We start from the raw sequence: 16677 nt of genomic DNA on the forward strand, positions 1-16677 counted from the left end.
GGTGGAGCATGAAATGAAAAGAATGTCAGTCACAAACAATTGGGAGTCATAATCAAAAGGGATGCCTAACTTTGAGACCTTTGGTAGCTGGCAGGACTCTCCATCTCTTAGAAACTTTTAAGAAAGGACCAAGAAGAAAGGTACCAACTTTAGCGGTAAGGACATATTTTTGCCACTACGGTGAAGATGACTTAGCTTTGCAGCAGAGTATCCTCTGACAAAGATCAGCCAACACTTTGTATTTGTAATTACCACGGAAAACTCATTTGGTTTATGAACTGTGTTGGCACTGCTATCTGCTATGGGAGAAAGTACAAATGTTTCCAATTAAATGAGCAATTAGGTGACAGCAAGTTACAACAGACCATCTTGCATGGCAAACTACAAAAGCTCGAAACATCTTTAACTCGATCTGAAACTCACAGCGAAGAAAAAATGATCAGTACTTTATTTAAACTAATATCCCAAATGGTAAATATGCCAATTACTCACACATTTTTCTGAATAAATTACAAAGGCCACAAATAATGACATCTTTTCCATTGGAAAATGAAACATTTTGGGCAGCAATCACACAAACCCAAAGATCCTGGAGGGACTGACTGATTGAACCTTTGATTACACATCTAAGAATAGAATAAATCTATTTTTTAATGCCTTAAATGTGATTATTCAACATCTATTGTAACTCAAACCTTCATATTTGAGTAGAGGGAGGTAGATTTTTTTTTTCCCCTTTGAAGGCTTGCACTAATCAAAGCCTGGGGCTGTGACATGTTAGTTCCCAACCCTTCAAAGCCATTATGCTTCCAATCTGGCCCTGCCGGCGACCTTTCCTCTGGCCTCCTGAGCTGTCTGTTAAACACCTGTAAGAAATATTACAGAGCTCGTCTCCCTGAGCACGGCACCTGACCTTTTCAGGTGTCAGAACCCACATCAAACAAGCCCACTAAGACCACTCACAGTGGCTGGCTCCTGGGGCACTCAGGGTCCGGCAGCTGACTGACTGACAACTGCAGCAGCAGCGGATAGAAGGCTGCAGGGGAGAGGAGTATTTAGAGAAGGAGGTTATTGATCCGACACCTGGCCTATCATGAACTGCAGTCCTTACTGTTACTGATATTTGTGTGTCCATGTGTGTGTGTACATCAGCGCAGGGTTTGACCTCTGCTGTCTCAGACGTGCTGATGATGATGCTAGCGTGAGAGTCGCCAGAGACGCTAAAACCCCTTTTACAGCCGAGAAGGCTGACAGGTGAGAACTGGGATAGCCCAGGCATCACTAACACATTGCTACTGTCAGCCTATAGATGGATGACAACCCACCAGGGTGGCAGATACTGAGTAGGGGCCTATAAAAACAAGCTCAAGCTGTTCTTTTTCCTTTTGATGGGCGAGCTTAGCAATGATTCCCTATGATAACTTCCAGCCAAGATAAGTCAGCTGCCTGAGAAACCAAAATGATTCTTTCATATCTGAGGTACAGGGTTGTTTGTTGGTCAAGGGTGACTGAAAGGTTGCTAACCTATTGTCTCCGGTGATACAGGCTGCACAGGTACCAGTCGGCTCCTTGTTTTGCTCATAGTAATGGGCATCAACGTGGGCTTCTTCGGCCTTCTTCTTCAGGATCTCTCCGAAATGGTCTGTACCAATGCATCCGAAGAAGGTAGCCACCTTATGTGGTTTCTGGATCATCCACTAGGAAATAGAAAATAAAAACAGTTACAGAGAGCTCAGTTTACAAATACAAGTCTGTTTGAAGGGTCAAGTTCAGCTAAGGCAGATGGCATACAAACTGTAGCTTCACAGCAAACATACTGCTTGTGATATATGAGGGCTGCGAGCTGTCGTAAACAACCCAAGACCAATTCCACTGCACACAGAGGGACTATTCTCATCTAAGCACTCCTCCTTCCTCCCTGTGTGCTAAAAACAGTCTCATCTCCTTATTTACACAAACCCCATAATTCAAGGCTTCATCCCTCTTATGCAAACACAGACTCAGTGAGAGTATGTACCCGCTACCACAGGATACTCCCCGAACTGCTCGTTAGCCATTTTTTGCTCTCGACAGTCTTGATGTACTCAGTGACTTTTACCTGACGAGGATGAAGGGGGCTGCTCAAATTCTACAGTGCTCAGGTTTAACCTCCAAAGATTTATTGACGTACAGTACGTGCTGCTGTTTGCTCATTTTATTGCAGCCTCCTGTTTTGCTGCTGACGGGGGCCCCTTGTGAATGAGATGTTGCTGCTTTTGGGGATGACCTGTATATGTGTGAAATTAATCATTTCACACGACCAAATAGCATCTCGGTGGTGGAAGAAAACTGCATTTTCATCACCCATCCTCAGATGCTGTCCCCTGTTATTATGCACTCCCGCCCATCTGGTCTCCAGGTAACCAGTTCAAATGGAAAAAATAATCAAATAGAGAAGTAAAACTATCCAGGAAGAGATTCATTACTTGGAGCAAGGCTCACATGTGCTTTCAAACCACAGCTACCGGTTAACATCAGGGTGGGATTGATGATTTTTTTCATGATACAGATATGAAAAAAAAAAAGAAGAGAGATAAATATCAGCTTGCAAATGTAAATCTCCATCAAGAATTTGCAAATAATTAACTCTATATCTATATTGATAACACCATAAAGAGCGACATGATAGGCATGTGAAACTAACTGCCTTTTATTGTTATTTTTGGAAAATCTGTGCTTATTTTACATTAAAGGTCGGAACTGCAAGCAGAGCCAGGTTGTTAAAACACATGCAGAAGGCTGTTTGACATTGTTCTGCTGATATAAACAAGGTCTCCTCTGACAAAGATCCTAACTTGATGGCAGCATTTGTTCCTCAAAAGCTTTTATAGATCACTCTGCATTAATAGTAATTTTATGTGTAGGCCTATATCTTCTTTTTTTTTTTTTTTGCATGGTAGAGTCTTCACTTGTATTTTATGGATAATGCAACACATTATGTTCACTGGCAATGCTCCTGCAGCAACACCATTGTGTCCGTTTCTAATGCAGTGCCATCTGAGGGCCTGGAGATCAAAGTAATTCAATAACGCTGTTAATTGAAAATAATGTACCATAGACTAGTGGCTCCCAGCCTTTTCTTTTTTCTTTTATTTACCTGGAAGCACCCGCACTTGTATCACCAAAAAAGCTGTGAATCCTCCCTGCTGCTAAACTTGCATGGACATGCAGACGTTGATACATACACAAAAAACTTAAAATCTCCAAAATTTTATTGGTTCCTCTTTCCAGAATAATCAGTCACTAACGGGCCACCATAAGCTCGCCTGACCAGGGATGATACATTAGTTATGCTGTTTGTGACAGAATATTACAGGCTTTTGTTTTTAATGTGAACTGAATGGGTGAATGTTGTGCTCGTCTGTGTACAAGTGTCTCCTTTGATAATCTAAAATGTTTTTGTATCAGTTCCAACTTTTGCTGGGCATTGTTGTAGCTCCCATTTGGCTATTTTGTATGATATGAAGACCTACTGAAAGAAAGTGAATATGCCATTTGAACAAAAAATGCATGAGTCAACTGTTAGTGTGGAGTTTTAAATGCCTCTTACAAGATCTTTTTTTTTTTTTATCATTTTGCAATTGCATAAAACACACACGCATGAGTCCAAGTGACAGTGAAAACAGTGTGAGTAAATGCAAGGTTTGATGCGCTTTATTATCTCACAGACCTTTAAAAATCCCGTTAAAATGTTATACACTAATTTTATATTCTCTGTTCAGTGAAAGCCTTCCTCATAGCCTGTGATCTTTGGCGGAGACCCCAAGTTAGGAACCACTGTTGCAGATGATGAAATTCAAGACTGAGACATGTTACTTTCAAACTTTTGAACTATTTGCCCATCGGCTCAAATCAAAAAACAAAAGAGTTGTTGTAAATGCTATATTGCAGATTCTTATACCGTGCGACTTTAGAATCAGTTATTTATCAAGCAAACCTTTTCCTCAACCAAAGACCATCTAGCCTGTTCCAGATTGCAATGTCTGATGCCGAAGTGGCACGGTGTATTAATCCACAATATAGCGTTTGCTAGAACCACTATGACATTGCAGCTTTGAATTGTTTTAAATGGCAAAAAAAAACAACAACAACAACAACGGCCTTGTCTCTTCACTGGTGACCCCACTCTAAGTCAGCTTTACTCGCCTAATTTTTACTACTCCTAATTCATTCACACAACACCACCTGAAAAATGTAATATCCCTTTCACTTCTGAAAGCCTCTCTTGGATGCACTTTTTAAAGCTAGTCATGTCACTTGCTGCCAAGTAATCTATTTGGCAATGAGATACAATTTTAGCTTTTTTCTATTGTGTTGAAGGCATCAAATTGAAAATGGGCAACTAAATGTATTTTTCCAAACAATACAATTCCATAGTTTCAACGTAACATATAATGTATTTTCATTTTCAATCGAATATGGAGTTTAAATTGTTCATGAGGATTTTGAATGGATTCTAAACTAGAGACAGGGTTGTAGACATCCTTGTTTCATGTTATAATATCCCTTTTGTGATATCCTTATTATTATTATTATTATTAGCAGAGGGCCTGTGAAATGAAAAGAGGTAATGTCACATATGCCTGCTGTATCTTGTTCCATGAGCAGCTCTACCACGTGTCATCTTGAGTCATGATTCAGTCATTCAACCATGCCTCCAACTCCCCACCTGGTCGAAAATACACAAACATGTACCCACAGATTTGCACAAATCCAAGCTCGTCTTTCCTAACCTCTTGCTGCAGGCACCTCACACTTATCAAGGTCACTGGCTTGGGTACACGTCAAGTCCAATCTGATTTTCCCTTCACAGTGATGAGCTCCGAATCCAAGGTTAGGAGCTGCGGGCTGTAAATAATGACAGCACAGCCCCTCCATTTGCAGGCCTCTCAGGTGGGAATAGAGAGGGCCACTCAGGGGCCTCAGTCGTTCTCTAATGACAGCATGGTGAATCACAGCAACAACTGACCTCACAGCCTCCACCCCCCCCCTCTTCCCACATCTCTATCTGAACTCTCCTTCCTCCTCCACCTTGTCTGTCTCTGACAAGCGACTGTACTCTCGCTGCCAGCTCAGCTTGTCATTTTACAGGGTCATTACCAGACACACATACACACTAACATGTGAGTATACAGTGCACCTACGCAGGGAAATGGCTGACATTCACACACATATACACAAATACAGAGACATCCTCTCTAGCATCAAAACTCGCTGCCTTCATGAAAAAATAAAATAAATAAATAAAAAAACACCCCTGCTTTTGCCAGAAGCTATTCTCCTTCTCAAATGAAAACAAAGCAGCAATAGATAAGAAGAAAATGTCCTCATTACGAGAATGTAAAAAAATGTATCTCACACTTTTTTCTCCTTCCTCTGTGGCACACAAGAGCGGGGAGTTACATCAATCCATTTCCATCCCTGGCACCCTGCAGACAATCCCTCTCCATTCCCAGATTATATGAGATAATACCTCCATTATGACAAAAGCGCTATTCGCGGGGTCACCGAGAGGTCAACCAACCCTGTGCTGGGTATTCATGCTTAGTCACATCCCAATTATACCGCAGTGGCAGAGGAAGAAATTGGCAAATGTACATCAAGGCGCTTCATTACTGAGGGCCGCTCCAGTGAAATTAAGCAGCAGATGAGACAGAGTGAGATGTGCCCCCAGGCGGCATGTTAGAGAGAGGGAGGGGAGGATGGGAAGAAAGAGCGAATCTGGAGTAACAAATTTTTGTGAAGGTGCTCAGAGCTTGTATCTTGAACAGCAGCTCATGTATATTCACTTAACTAGGGAGAACGCTGGTCCCCAAAGATTAATAAGTTCCTCTGGTACATCATAGCGGCATATCTCTAAGTACATTTAGAAACAGAAGAGAAACCTAATACAAACGAGAAAAAAATAATCCCTGAAAAGCAGTGGGTGTGATACTGCAGACTTGCTCACTATTATGTTAAGAGAAGAACAAGTCTGGCTTCGCTTTCTGTTTGACTTCAATTGACCAAAATACTGCTAGCCCCCAATGCACCCACCCAAAACTGGCCCCTGGGCCCCCAGATAGCTATTAATTATGACATCTCATAGTTGCAAGGAGCCCCACTTGGGGACCTGACCCAGACCTGCTCCTCAACATCCAACAGCTGCCACTCTTCACAACGGTGGCAGCTGCTTCGCGTGGCAGCTTCCAGGACGGCAATTACACAGCTCAGATGAGATGAGGCAGCTGAATGTTTGGGACTTGAGTGCTCAGACTGCCATTAGCACTATAAGCTATTACATTCCCTCCTCTCCTTTTTGCTTCTCTCTCTCCCCCCCATACTCTCCCTGACTTGCTTCTGTATATTGATGAAGTGGTAATGGGACCTCTAGTTAGATATTCCTCCTGTAAAAACATTGTCTTGTTTCTGTCTCCCTCAGGGGTCAATGTATTCTCCCAGAGTTGCTAAGAATCATTTCTGCTCTATTAATGATGCAATTCCAATGCAATTCAGATCTACTGAAGACGCAGCACAGTGGGTTTTTGCAGGCAGTTGATAGATGACGCTGTGTGTTATCGTGCAGTTCGAAAACAAAGCGGTGCCTTCTGCACATCACAGGGAAGCTGGTTTGCTGTCACTCGCTTTCACCATCTCACACAGCTCAGATCACCCTTAAAGTCTTCATTCTTCCAGCTTTACCTCACCAGCTGGTTCCTCTTGAGAAGAACAGCCCGTGCCTGATGATAGTCACATTAATTATAGGCTTATCAACCTCTGCTAAAATTCAATAGAGCTATTTTTAGAAGCCTAAAATAGGAGAGGGTGAGGGTGCTGCATGCTGGGGTGGCCTACAGCGGCCTCCTTTGGTTCACAGGCTCTCTTTTCGAGTCAGACGTAAGGGCTAAGATCAGTGTTTCTCTTCACTGTGGAGTTCAAACAACCAGAAAACATCTGTCCATCAGGGCCTGTCATCGCAAGCACTTTTATATAAAACAGTGTCGGAACAGAGGGCCCTCACCACGAGTGCTGACATTGATGAGGTCTGGCAGCTTCCATTAAATCACTCTTTCCTGTAAAGTGCCCGGCATCAAAGCAACCGGCCGAGGATTTTTCACTCAATCAGGTAACACACAAGGCACCCCCTTACTCCTCTCTGTCCTCTCAGGGGCTCGAGCCTTCTGGTCAATAACTCCAATCAGTTCAATTTCATGCACAGTTAGTCATGTTGGTGTGCTAGGGCAACACTCGCGTCAGGGTTGCATATGTTGTTGTCGCTGCTGTAGTTGTTTGTATTTAATTTTTTCTCTTCCCTCAGAGGGTTGATAAGTGGGGTGGAGACCTGTACTGTGTAAAAGTGGAGAATAGCCAGGGCTAGCGTGGTTGTTTTAACTCTGCCTCAACACAACGGGCTCCTTGCCAAGCCATTAAAAGTCTCTGTGCTCTGCTTCAATGACACAGCTAAAATAGAGAGCGGGCAAGAAGGAGAGCTGTAAATGATCAACACGATAATGAGCTGATTATCAGTCAAAGGCATGGATAAGCTCTCTCTCCAGTAATTTCCTTTCAGATCAGTCAACCACATTCTTATGTCTGCAATCAGCACTCAAAGGGAGGCATAGCATGTAGGCCGATGGGAAACCGTCCCAATTTCAGCTTCAAATATCCAGATCCTTGTTGTTTTCTGTTCAGTGCCTGCTCCATCCCTTGCTGACACACCAGCATGCTGGGGAAGCTTGTGTATCGCTACTCAAGTCTGCTTTTGTAATGGATGTTTCACAGTTGTCATGCAGCTTTAGGCTATGGCTGCAAGACAACATAAAGCTGACTGATGGTCCACTGATGCAATCTGTGCAAGTATTTGGACACTGACTCATTTCCTATTGTTTTGGCAGTGCACTACATTAGAAGTTAAAGTGTTGAGACTGCTCAAAATATCTCATTAAGCTTCTGGAATGCTTTGCAAATAAGGAACTATGGACATAAATCATAAGAAGGAGACCCTAGGGCAGACCTGGACGTTTAGAGAAATGATAAAATTCCCCACACAGACACTGTGTTTTAATGCTTTAAAGGAGAGTATCATGTTACGGTTTTTGCTCTTTCACACTGATCAGAGGCCGCATAGTAACTCCCAGGGTGTGCTTTCGAAAACCAAAGACGGAACAATAATGTGTCTGTGTCTTGTGTCGCATGTCTACCCGTGCCAGCTGGCCCTTAGGGCTCTGCTACGTGAAGAACCTGCGGTGACGAAGTGGCCCCCTGCTGGGTACCCTCGTGTTAGGGCAAACAAAATAGCACAGGAAATACAACTTCCAACTGCCGGCAAGGACATAGAACAAACAATTGCACAAGAAGACATAATTCATCAGTAAAGAATGTGCGGCAGTACGCACATTTTATAATTAGGGCAACCATAAGACCTTGTAGATTAAAAACTTAAAACATAGCAGCAAGTGATTTGTGTGTTTTGGTAATGTCAAACAGAGCAGGTTTCTCTTGAGTTATGATTGTCAGCTTTGTGAATAAGGCCCTGTACATATGCAACATTCCGCTTTGTTCACTACCCCAAACATATCTACAAGGTAGACTAGAGGTACAGCAGCCCCACCTTGAAAAAAACTGTATAAAAGCTGTTATTGTTTCTGAGCTGACTTTGGGATGCCTTCGTATCCCACCAGAGGTGGCCCAGGACATTGATATCTGGGCCTAAACTGCTACCTGGAGAGAACCAGCATCCAGATAATAAATGGGAAATGAGTGAATGCATGAATGAATGAAGCCCATGCTTTTTACTGTCCTATCTGTTCACAGTTTATTTCATCTCTGCCCTCAGAGTGACCCACTAAAACAACCTGTTACTATGGGAACTAAAACAGAGTGAGAAAGATTTAATAGAAGCTTTATAGTCTCCACCTCTATTATTTCAATATGTGCTCCAGAGTGAACACGATGATGCTTTCTTACTGGATACTTTACATTAAAATACTGTGCAAATGCAAATCAATCTGCATCAGCCACTGGGATACAAATACACTTGGGGCCATAACAAGATTACATAATTAATGAAGACAGAGTAATATCATTGCTGATTCCCAGTCTATGATGCCATGTCATTTTAATGCCTGCAACAAAGATGCAAGGAAAAATGACAAACAGTCACTATATTTTATTTTATGGGGATTTGTGGTGGCATTGCTTAACAGGAAGATGAATTCAGATGCAGGTAGAGGTAACAGTGGTAGGTACAACGAGGTAATTGTGCATTTAAAAGAAAATCCATGGGCATTCTTTAGATCCTTTTTTTTCCAACTAGTTCCTCCCATCCTCAGCAAAGAGGTTTTCTGGTGTGACTTTCTAAATTAAATTTTTTGTGTACACACCGAGTCAAAATAGGTTGATGGAAAATGTCCCTGTGCTGCAAGTGAGGGGGAAATAAATGCTTCAGTCTATTCTAGACACTAGTACACTACCTCAGGGGAGTGATGTTAGACAACACCAAAACAAACCAAGGCAGCTCGCGTGTCCACATACACGTATGTGACAGAACGGTTGTGTGGTGAGTGGGGGTGGGGGAGGTGACAGCTCCCAAGAACAACCACCCCTTAACCCCCCCCTCCAAATGATAAACGTCAAACTCAGTGACGCTCCGACACACTCCATAGGTTGTGATGTTAAACACGACAAGAATGTCCCCACCAGTATCTCTGCACCCTCTTCAAAGAGCCATCAAAGGGCAAGTTCAATGAGCACACACACAAAATAAAACCCCTCCGCACCCCTCCCCGCAGCACATACACACACAACTAACACATCTCACTGCAGCATCTTCGCGCTGAATAAAAATCAGGGATGTGTCGCTGTCTCCAGGCGCCAAGTTTATCTAAAAAGGAAACACCTGATTTTTTTTTTCTTCTCTGGCTCCTCTCATTCCTCGACTCCCTTGTTAAACACACAACCTTGATTTTGTTTCTGTTGCCCGGAAGGGGTGAATTATTTACAGGATAAACAAGGTGATGTTGTTTCAGTCAGTCAGAGCCAAACTCCCCTATCGCAGCAACAGAGCGGCAGACGGGTTTACCTGGCAGGCATGAGGGGCTGAGATGGGATACAAAAGCCGGGGAGCTGCTTCACAATGGCGGGCTGTACAGTAATACTTATCTGAGGGAGGGCAAAGGGAGGAAAAAAAAAATGCCTTCACAACAGATTCATGGGCTGGGAGTCCCAGACTGCTGGGTCGTCCTCTTTATCTGCAGAGACAATTGTGGCTATAAAAGCACAGGGGCTGATTTACTGAATGTGAGTGTGCATAAACTGAGGATAGAGGTGTTATTAAGTGATCATAAAATGGCATTTGTGTTTGCAGGGGTTGTTGCCATTCAAGGTTCAGGCAGAGAGATGATGAAGGACCTTTGCAGCGAAAGCCTCTAATCCTGTCTGTGGTCAGTGGGCTCCAGCTGGTAGGAATGCAGCTGTGTTTGGCCCCTGCACAGGTGAATCGGTTCTGGCTCCTGATTCCACAACTCCCCTGTGTGCAGTATGGTGGATTTCCACAGTGCTTTGATCTCGCAGAGGTGGCAGCCAGTGCGGGTGATCCATGTTACAGAAGAGATTTTTATTTTTATTTTTCTAAACATACGCTAAATGACAGCTCCCGTTGAGGGCTTAGCGCAGGTCAGGCCTGGCTAAATTCAATGTGGCAGTGCAGAAAATTCATTTCAAAACTGTGCTGCTAGAAAAGAGTGGATTCTAATAAGCATTAGCGCTGCGTTTCGTGATCAAATTTATCATCTGAAAACTAAAGAGCGAGATCATTCAACAAAAACAACTCAGCTTAGACTAATCCTGAACTCCAAATGCATCCAATATTGGATCTGGTGCTAAACATTGTTGGATCTCCCAGCAATTGACATATATAAAGTAGGTCCCTGAGCATAAGCAGCTTAAAACACGACTGTCAGAACTTCAACTCCCTGGAGTCGTCACACACTGTTTCAGCTGGAATGCTTGTATTTTTTGAGGAAATCGGGCTCAAAACGGCTGACACTTCATATTCATCAAAAATGACCAGACAAAACATCTGTGCTCAAAGCTTGACCTCTGAACCAGTCTTCACATTTGAAAAGAACTGATTCACATTTAACACAATAGTTTTCTTTGACAGGGACACAATAGGAGGATGTGATTAGGCCCCTGGCACAGATCAAAAAACAACATTCCTAATGTCTTCACGCACTGTAGCGAGATCCCACTTATCATATTACTCATGTCTTTGTGTCCTTTTCTGCAGGCGCAGAGGTTTCTCTTCATGTTACCAGCTGGAAATATCAGTGATGAGCTTCTCCGCTTACTAAGCTCGCTGGTGCAAAGTCGGTCTGTGTGCAGATTCTGTGGCCGGCCGGCTGCACAGGTAAGCAGAAAATAGCTCTTAGCTACGGCCTGACCTTGACAAGGATGCCATTCAATCAGTGAGCTCACTGCAGTAAAGGCCCTATCATTGCACTAATAGACTGGATCTTCTTCACTGCCGGGATCATAGACAATGCCTGGATGACTTCCTGCTGCTTGACAAGTTAAAGGGGCAATTTATTCAATAAATTAAACAGAGAAAATAAGTCATGATGAAAGAAATACTAGTGCTGCCGCCGGGGTATAGATTGAACTTGTGTAACAGTCTGCACACCTAATTTAATTTTCAGTTTATAGACATACAGAATTGGATGATGGCAATCGACAAAACAGTTAAAATGCAAGACTTAACATCAGAGATGGAGAGTGTGCAGCGTGTTCCCTATCTACACCCAATCATCCAGCTGGAGGCAGACGCTGTATCAAGGATGAGATTTTAAAAACGGTCGCTCGCTTTGAACTTTGAGGTTGTGCGATCAAATTCCACGTTATCAATTTGGAGCTTAAACAAGTTGTGTTATTTTCGTGAAGGCTCCCAAAGAGAGAAAGTGTGAGAGAACAAGCTGGAACCATCATAACTACTGGCTGCTGCAGTGCATCGTGACAAACAACTGAGGAAAAAGTTGGGATTTATTGCTCTGATAACCTTCCAGATTCCTTCGGCTGGTGCTGTATGCCAGACAACTCCAACAGAGTTATGCATCATTAATCCCCCTGAACACTGCCAGTGATAAATAATGTTCTGTATCCCTATGAAAAATAAGGCAGTTATTACTAAACCATAAAGAAGGTATTTGTATCATCACTTCTAGCAGATAATAATGTGAGGATACAAGGTTTTAAGAATTCAACAATACACTAACAGTGACAGAAAGCAGTATACTTGTGCTCTTGTCAATGTGCTGTTAGAAAAAAGCTCAATAAATAACTGCACTCAAGCTGAGCAATTCAAAGATCTTTATGTCTGTGCCGCACTGCTTGAAATACTGAGCAGACACTCAAAATATCAAACACCATTACGTAAATAATATACCAAACCCAATAATGACTTAGTTTCTTTAGGTGAACTGCACAGAATACCAGGTAATGACTAAGAGCTCAACAAATATAAATGTGTCTACAACCCCATTTTCCAAAAAAATAGGTGGTGCACTAAAAAGTAGAATAAGTGAAAACAGAATAAAAGGATTGTCTGAAAAAGATCTATAACTAATTGAGAAAGAAAAAATAGCACAAAGACAACAAATCAAATTTTGACAGTGAGATGTTTGATGTTTTGGTAAAGTTATATGCTCATTTTTGACTCGACCTCAGCAACATGTTGCAAAATAAGTTTCCGCAAAGGGCACATTTACCAACTGTTTTGCATCACATCTACTTCTGACAAAACTCTGGGAGCATTTGGTATCCGATAAGATCAGTTTCTGTAGCTCCACAAGTTAACTGCTTTCTGATTCCTGCATCATATAGGATTTCACCTGCTCAGCAGTTCAGGTCCTCACTTGTCTTATTTTCATTTCAAAACTCAGCTCATGTTTTCAGTTGGCGGCATGTCTGCAGGAACAATTTGGGCAGTTTAGCACCCAGGCTCTTATTACAAAGCCATGTTGTTGTAGATACGTGAAGAGTGTGATTTGGCATTGTGTTGCTGAAATCAGCAAAGAATTTCTTGGAAAAAGAGCTAACAGGATGGGAGCATACCAGTATGTTGCTCAAAACCTGCTTACATTGTTCAGTGTCGATGGTGCCTTCATAGATATGCAAGTTATCTATAGAATGTGCACTAATATATTCCCATAACATCACAGATACTGGTTTCTACACTTTGTGATGGTCTCTCTCTCTCTAATTAAACTTAAAGGAGGCTGCTTCCATGATTTCAAAGAAGAAATTTGAAGATTTCAACAGACTACAGGACAGCAGTGGTTTCCACTACATAAAGTTGTAAAGGCAGAGTAATATTTAATAGTTTTCACGATATCTAGCATTATTTCATCATTTTAACACAATAGTGAACCCCTTTTCATCTTTAATTCTGATAGATTCGTGCCAATCAACCTCATCAATTGTAAGATGTTACACCAGGGGTTCTTTTTTGTTCCCCTTAAGCTTTAAAGAACTTTTTTTTTCCCCCAACTCTTTTTGAAACGTGTACAAAACTGAAAAGAAACATCTATTTTTCAAGGAGAACAATTACATTCTTTTCAGTTTCAAAGTCTTTGATATCTTTGTCCTATTTTCATTCAATCGAGAAGTTTAGAACTTTCTATGAAAATCCTTACATTCTGTTTATTTACCTTTAATTTTACACAGCCTCCCAACTTTTTGGGAAATGGGCTTGGAGACATGCTTTAATTTTTTCCCTGACGTTTCCCACAAAGGGCAACTTATTTCACACGTCCGATAATTTCTCAAGGCTCAGACTTGAATCCAGTCCAATAAACATAGTAATACTATATCCCCTACAGGTGTAAATTCTTGGTGGTTAAGCAGTGTGAAGAGAAACTAGAAGGAACTCTGTTTGATACAGAGATGTTTCCAGCACCAGATGCTGTGGGGCCCTCTCTTGTGAGAAGCTGGGTGAAGATCACTTACTTTCCTATTGAGAGCTGGAACATAAATTCAAACCCTGCTATAAATCAAATATAAATTTTCAGCTCCCCTCACTTTCCCGGGAACGGCTGCAATAACAATGTCATCTGACTCTGCCTGGTTACCATTAACGCTCTGGATTCCGTCCATGCTAATGATTCGGTCCTGGATTCGGAGCGTTTTACAAACCCCACAGACAAAGGGGGGAAATATTACTGACCTATTTAATGCTTTGCAGGTTGAGTGAAGAAACATAGGTCTGCAGTAGATGCTCTTTACATATACAGTATTTCTAAACTCTAAAAATGGATTAGCTTTGCCAGATGAAACACTCTGCATGCCAACGGTTTTAATAAAACAAAACTTAGACATTTAGAGAGTCAAGTTTCTGAGCTAGAAAGGAGGTTAATGCAAGCTAAATCTAATCTAAGTGGAAAATGTTATTTCTATTTAGATATCATGTGCCAACCAGACTTCCCTTCTGCCAAAAAACAGAATTTGATCTTATTCAGTCTATTTTCTCCTTGAAATCAAAGTGGCATAATAATCTAAACCAAGAGTTGGCGAAGACTGACTCACCTAACTCCAATCCCCAGACATATTTACTGGAATGACCGCATATCACAGTCTGGGCAGTTTTCATAACCCAAATATATACAGTCTAGTATCAGAATCCAATTCATATATTTGTTTCACACAGAATAAACAGATTTTTTAATTCCAATGAAACCATAACCTCAAAGTGGAGCACGGCTAACAGATCCTGGTTACAGAGCCTGTTTGGAGAAGGAGCCATTCTGGGTGAAGCCCACTTTACTTTTTAAGCAAAAAGCAAACCAGTTCCATTGCAGCACCTGCAACCTTCTGAACCTGTTGGCTTTGGCAAGGCAGATTCAATGAGTTTTCAGTCAAAACTATAGGGCTGTGTGCCTGTAAGAATGTGCAATGACAAAAAGCATTTAGAAAGGAACCAAGGTCAAGACTACAATAACACCGCAAAGACGATCAGCTCAGAGCCGGGGAGAAAAACCACACCTTCCTTTACACCCCTGAAAAAAAAGCCAACAAGCAGAGAATGATACTAAGTTCAATAAACACTACTTTATAATGTCTGGGAAAAAGACTAAACAAGCAAACAAAGAATGGCTATGTTAGTTTTTCATGGCGTTATACACTTAGGTGTGAATCAACTCTCTGAATACAAACAATTTCCATCACTGTGACCAACAGTCGTATCTGAAAACTAGTGTTTGTGGCTTCAAATGTACACATAGTTACCGGCTAATGCCACATATGTTAACTTCACATTGTCACACAGCGGCCAAATGAGAGCGAGAAAACTAACTTGGGGACACAAAAGTAAGCTGACCTCAGATTTTAAAAGTATCTAGAAAAATACAAAAACATGAACACAGTACATAAGTCTAATCTAACCAAGGTAAATACCGAAAGACATAGCAGTTACTTTTGTGAAACCTAAAAGCAGTTCTGCCAAAAGGGGGTGTGTTTTGACATTTTGGTTTTGGTCTGTTAGCTAGCAGAATAAATGAAAAAATATTTTATCAAAATGACTTACCAAATTTGGTAAAAAAAACAAATGAATGAATAAATAGATAGATAGATAGCTAGATAAATAAATAAATATAGAATCATGTGCTAAAGAACAACCAATAACTTTTCAGAGGACACACTTATTAAGACTAAACAGATTCTTTCTGAAACAGGCCTAGTAGCTTCCCAAATCCGCTGGATCTTGTTCTTAGAAAATGCTCTCTCACAAAAAGGAATTAACTGTTCAATTTGGTCTCTTGAGTATTTACTACAGCTGGAGGGAGAAAGACTATATCAAAAGTAATAAACAGTGGCTCGGCTCATAATTGAGTAGCAGTGCAATGGAGTGACTCATCAATGAGTTTATGGGGTAACAATCCTAGGCACAGAGGATTAACTTATAGCAGACTTTACAGTGGGATAAAAATACATGTTAATATACTTTTACAGTTGCCTTCGGTCTTCATATGGGATTTGTTAACAACCAGAGATCTTTTAAAGTCTGAGGACACTGACCCGACAGCTATCACAGCAGCTCAAATGATCCGCACTAAACCGCAACGGGAAACCTGAGCTGAATTTCTTTTAATCAAACCAATTAGAAATCAAACACACTGCAGACAGAAGCGACAAGCAACGATATAAACCTAAGCAAGGGAACTTACTCTACACAAGGCAACGCCGGATGTTGCCAGGATGATAAAAAGGATGGACAGAAAGAGTCAATTCAGCTACGATCACCGATGGCAGCAACTTCTAATAATCTCAGCTGTCTCTAATAAAAGTTTGTAAAACTTTCAGATATGAAATAATCAATGCAGAGTTGGGTGTTGGTGGTGATCCTCAGTTAGTTTAAAATAATGTCGCTGTTGTTCATGCTTTCACAGGTTAGGGCCACAGTCATCCTAAATCAAATATTCGAGTCCCAATAAATATTTAATACAAAAATGATGGAAAACAAAAAAGTACCACATGGCTCTCAGTCTTTGGCATTTTTTAAGAAATTATCTTCTAACACACGTTATTTGCTTTAATGAAAATCTTTGAATTTGCTTTCCCTGGACTTCAATAATCCAAGACAGACTTAATTTAAGTCTCAAACATAGT

The 16677-nt window shown here is 41.4% G+C and overlaps 1 protein-coding gene across 3 annotated transcripts in view; it reads right to left on the reverse strand.

Annotated features, from left to right (window-relative positions):
* LOC142373777 (adenosine kinase-like) overlaps positions 1–16677 on the reverse strand; it is a 117656-nt gene that overhangs the window by 67779 nt on the left and 33200 nt on the right. For all 3 annotated transcript variants that reach the window (XM_075457175.1, XM_075457176.1, XM_075457177.1), the window contains one exon: positions 1525–1697. In XM_075457175.1, coding sequence (XP_075313290.1) covers positions 1525–1697 — 173 coding nt within the window. The remainder of the gene's footprint in view (positions 1–1524; positions 1698–16677) is intronic.

This window comes from Odontesthes bonariensis, chromosome 23 (genome assembly GCF_027942865.1).
Source record: "Odontesthes bonariensis isolate fOdoBon6 chromosome 23, fOdoBon6.hap1, whole genome shotgun sequence".
In the NCBI taxonomy this organism is placed as follows: Eukaryota; Metazoa; Chordata; class Actinopteri; order Atheriniformes; family Atherinopsidae; genus Odontesthes; species Odontesthes bonariensis.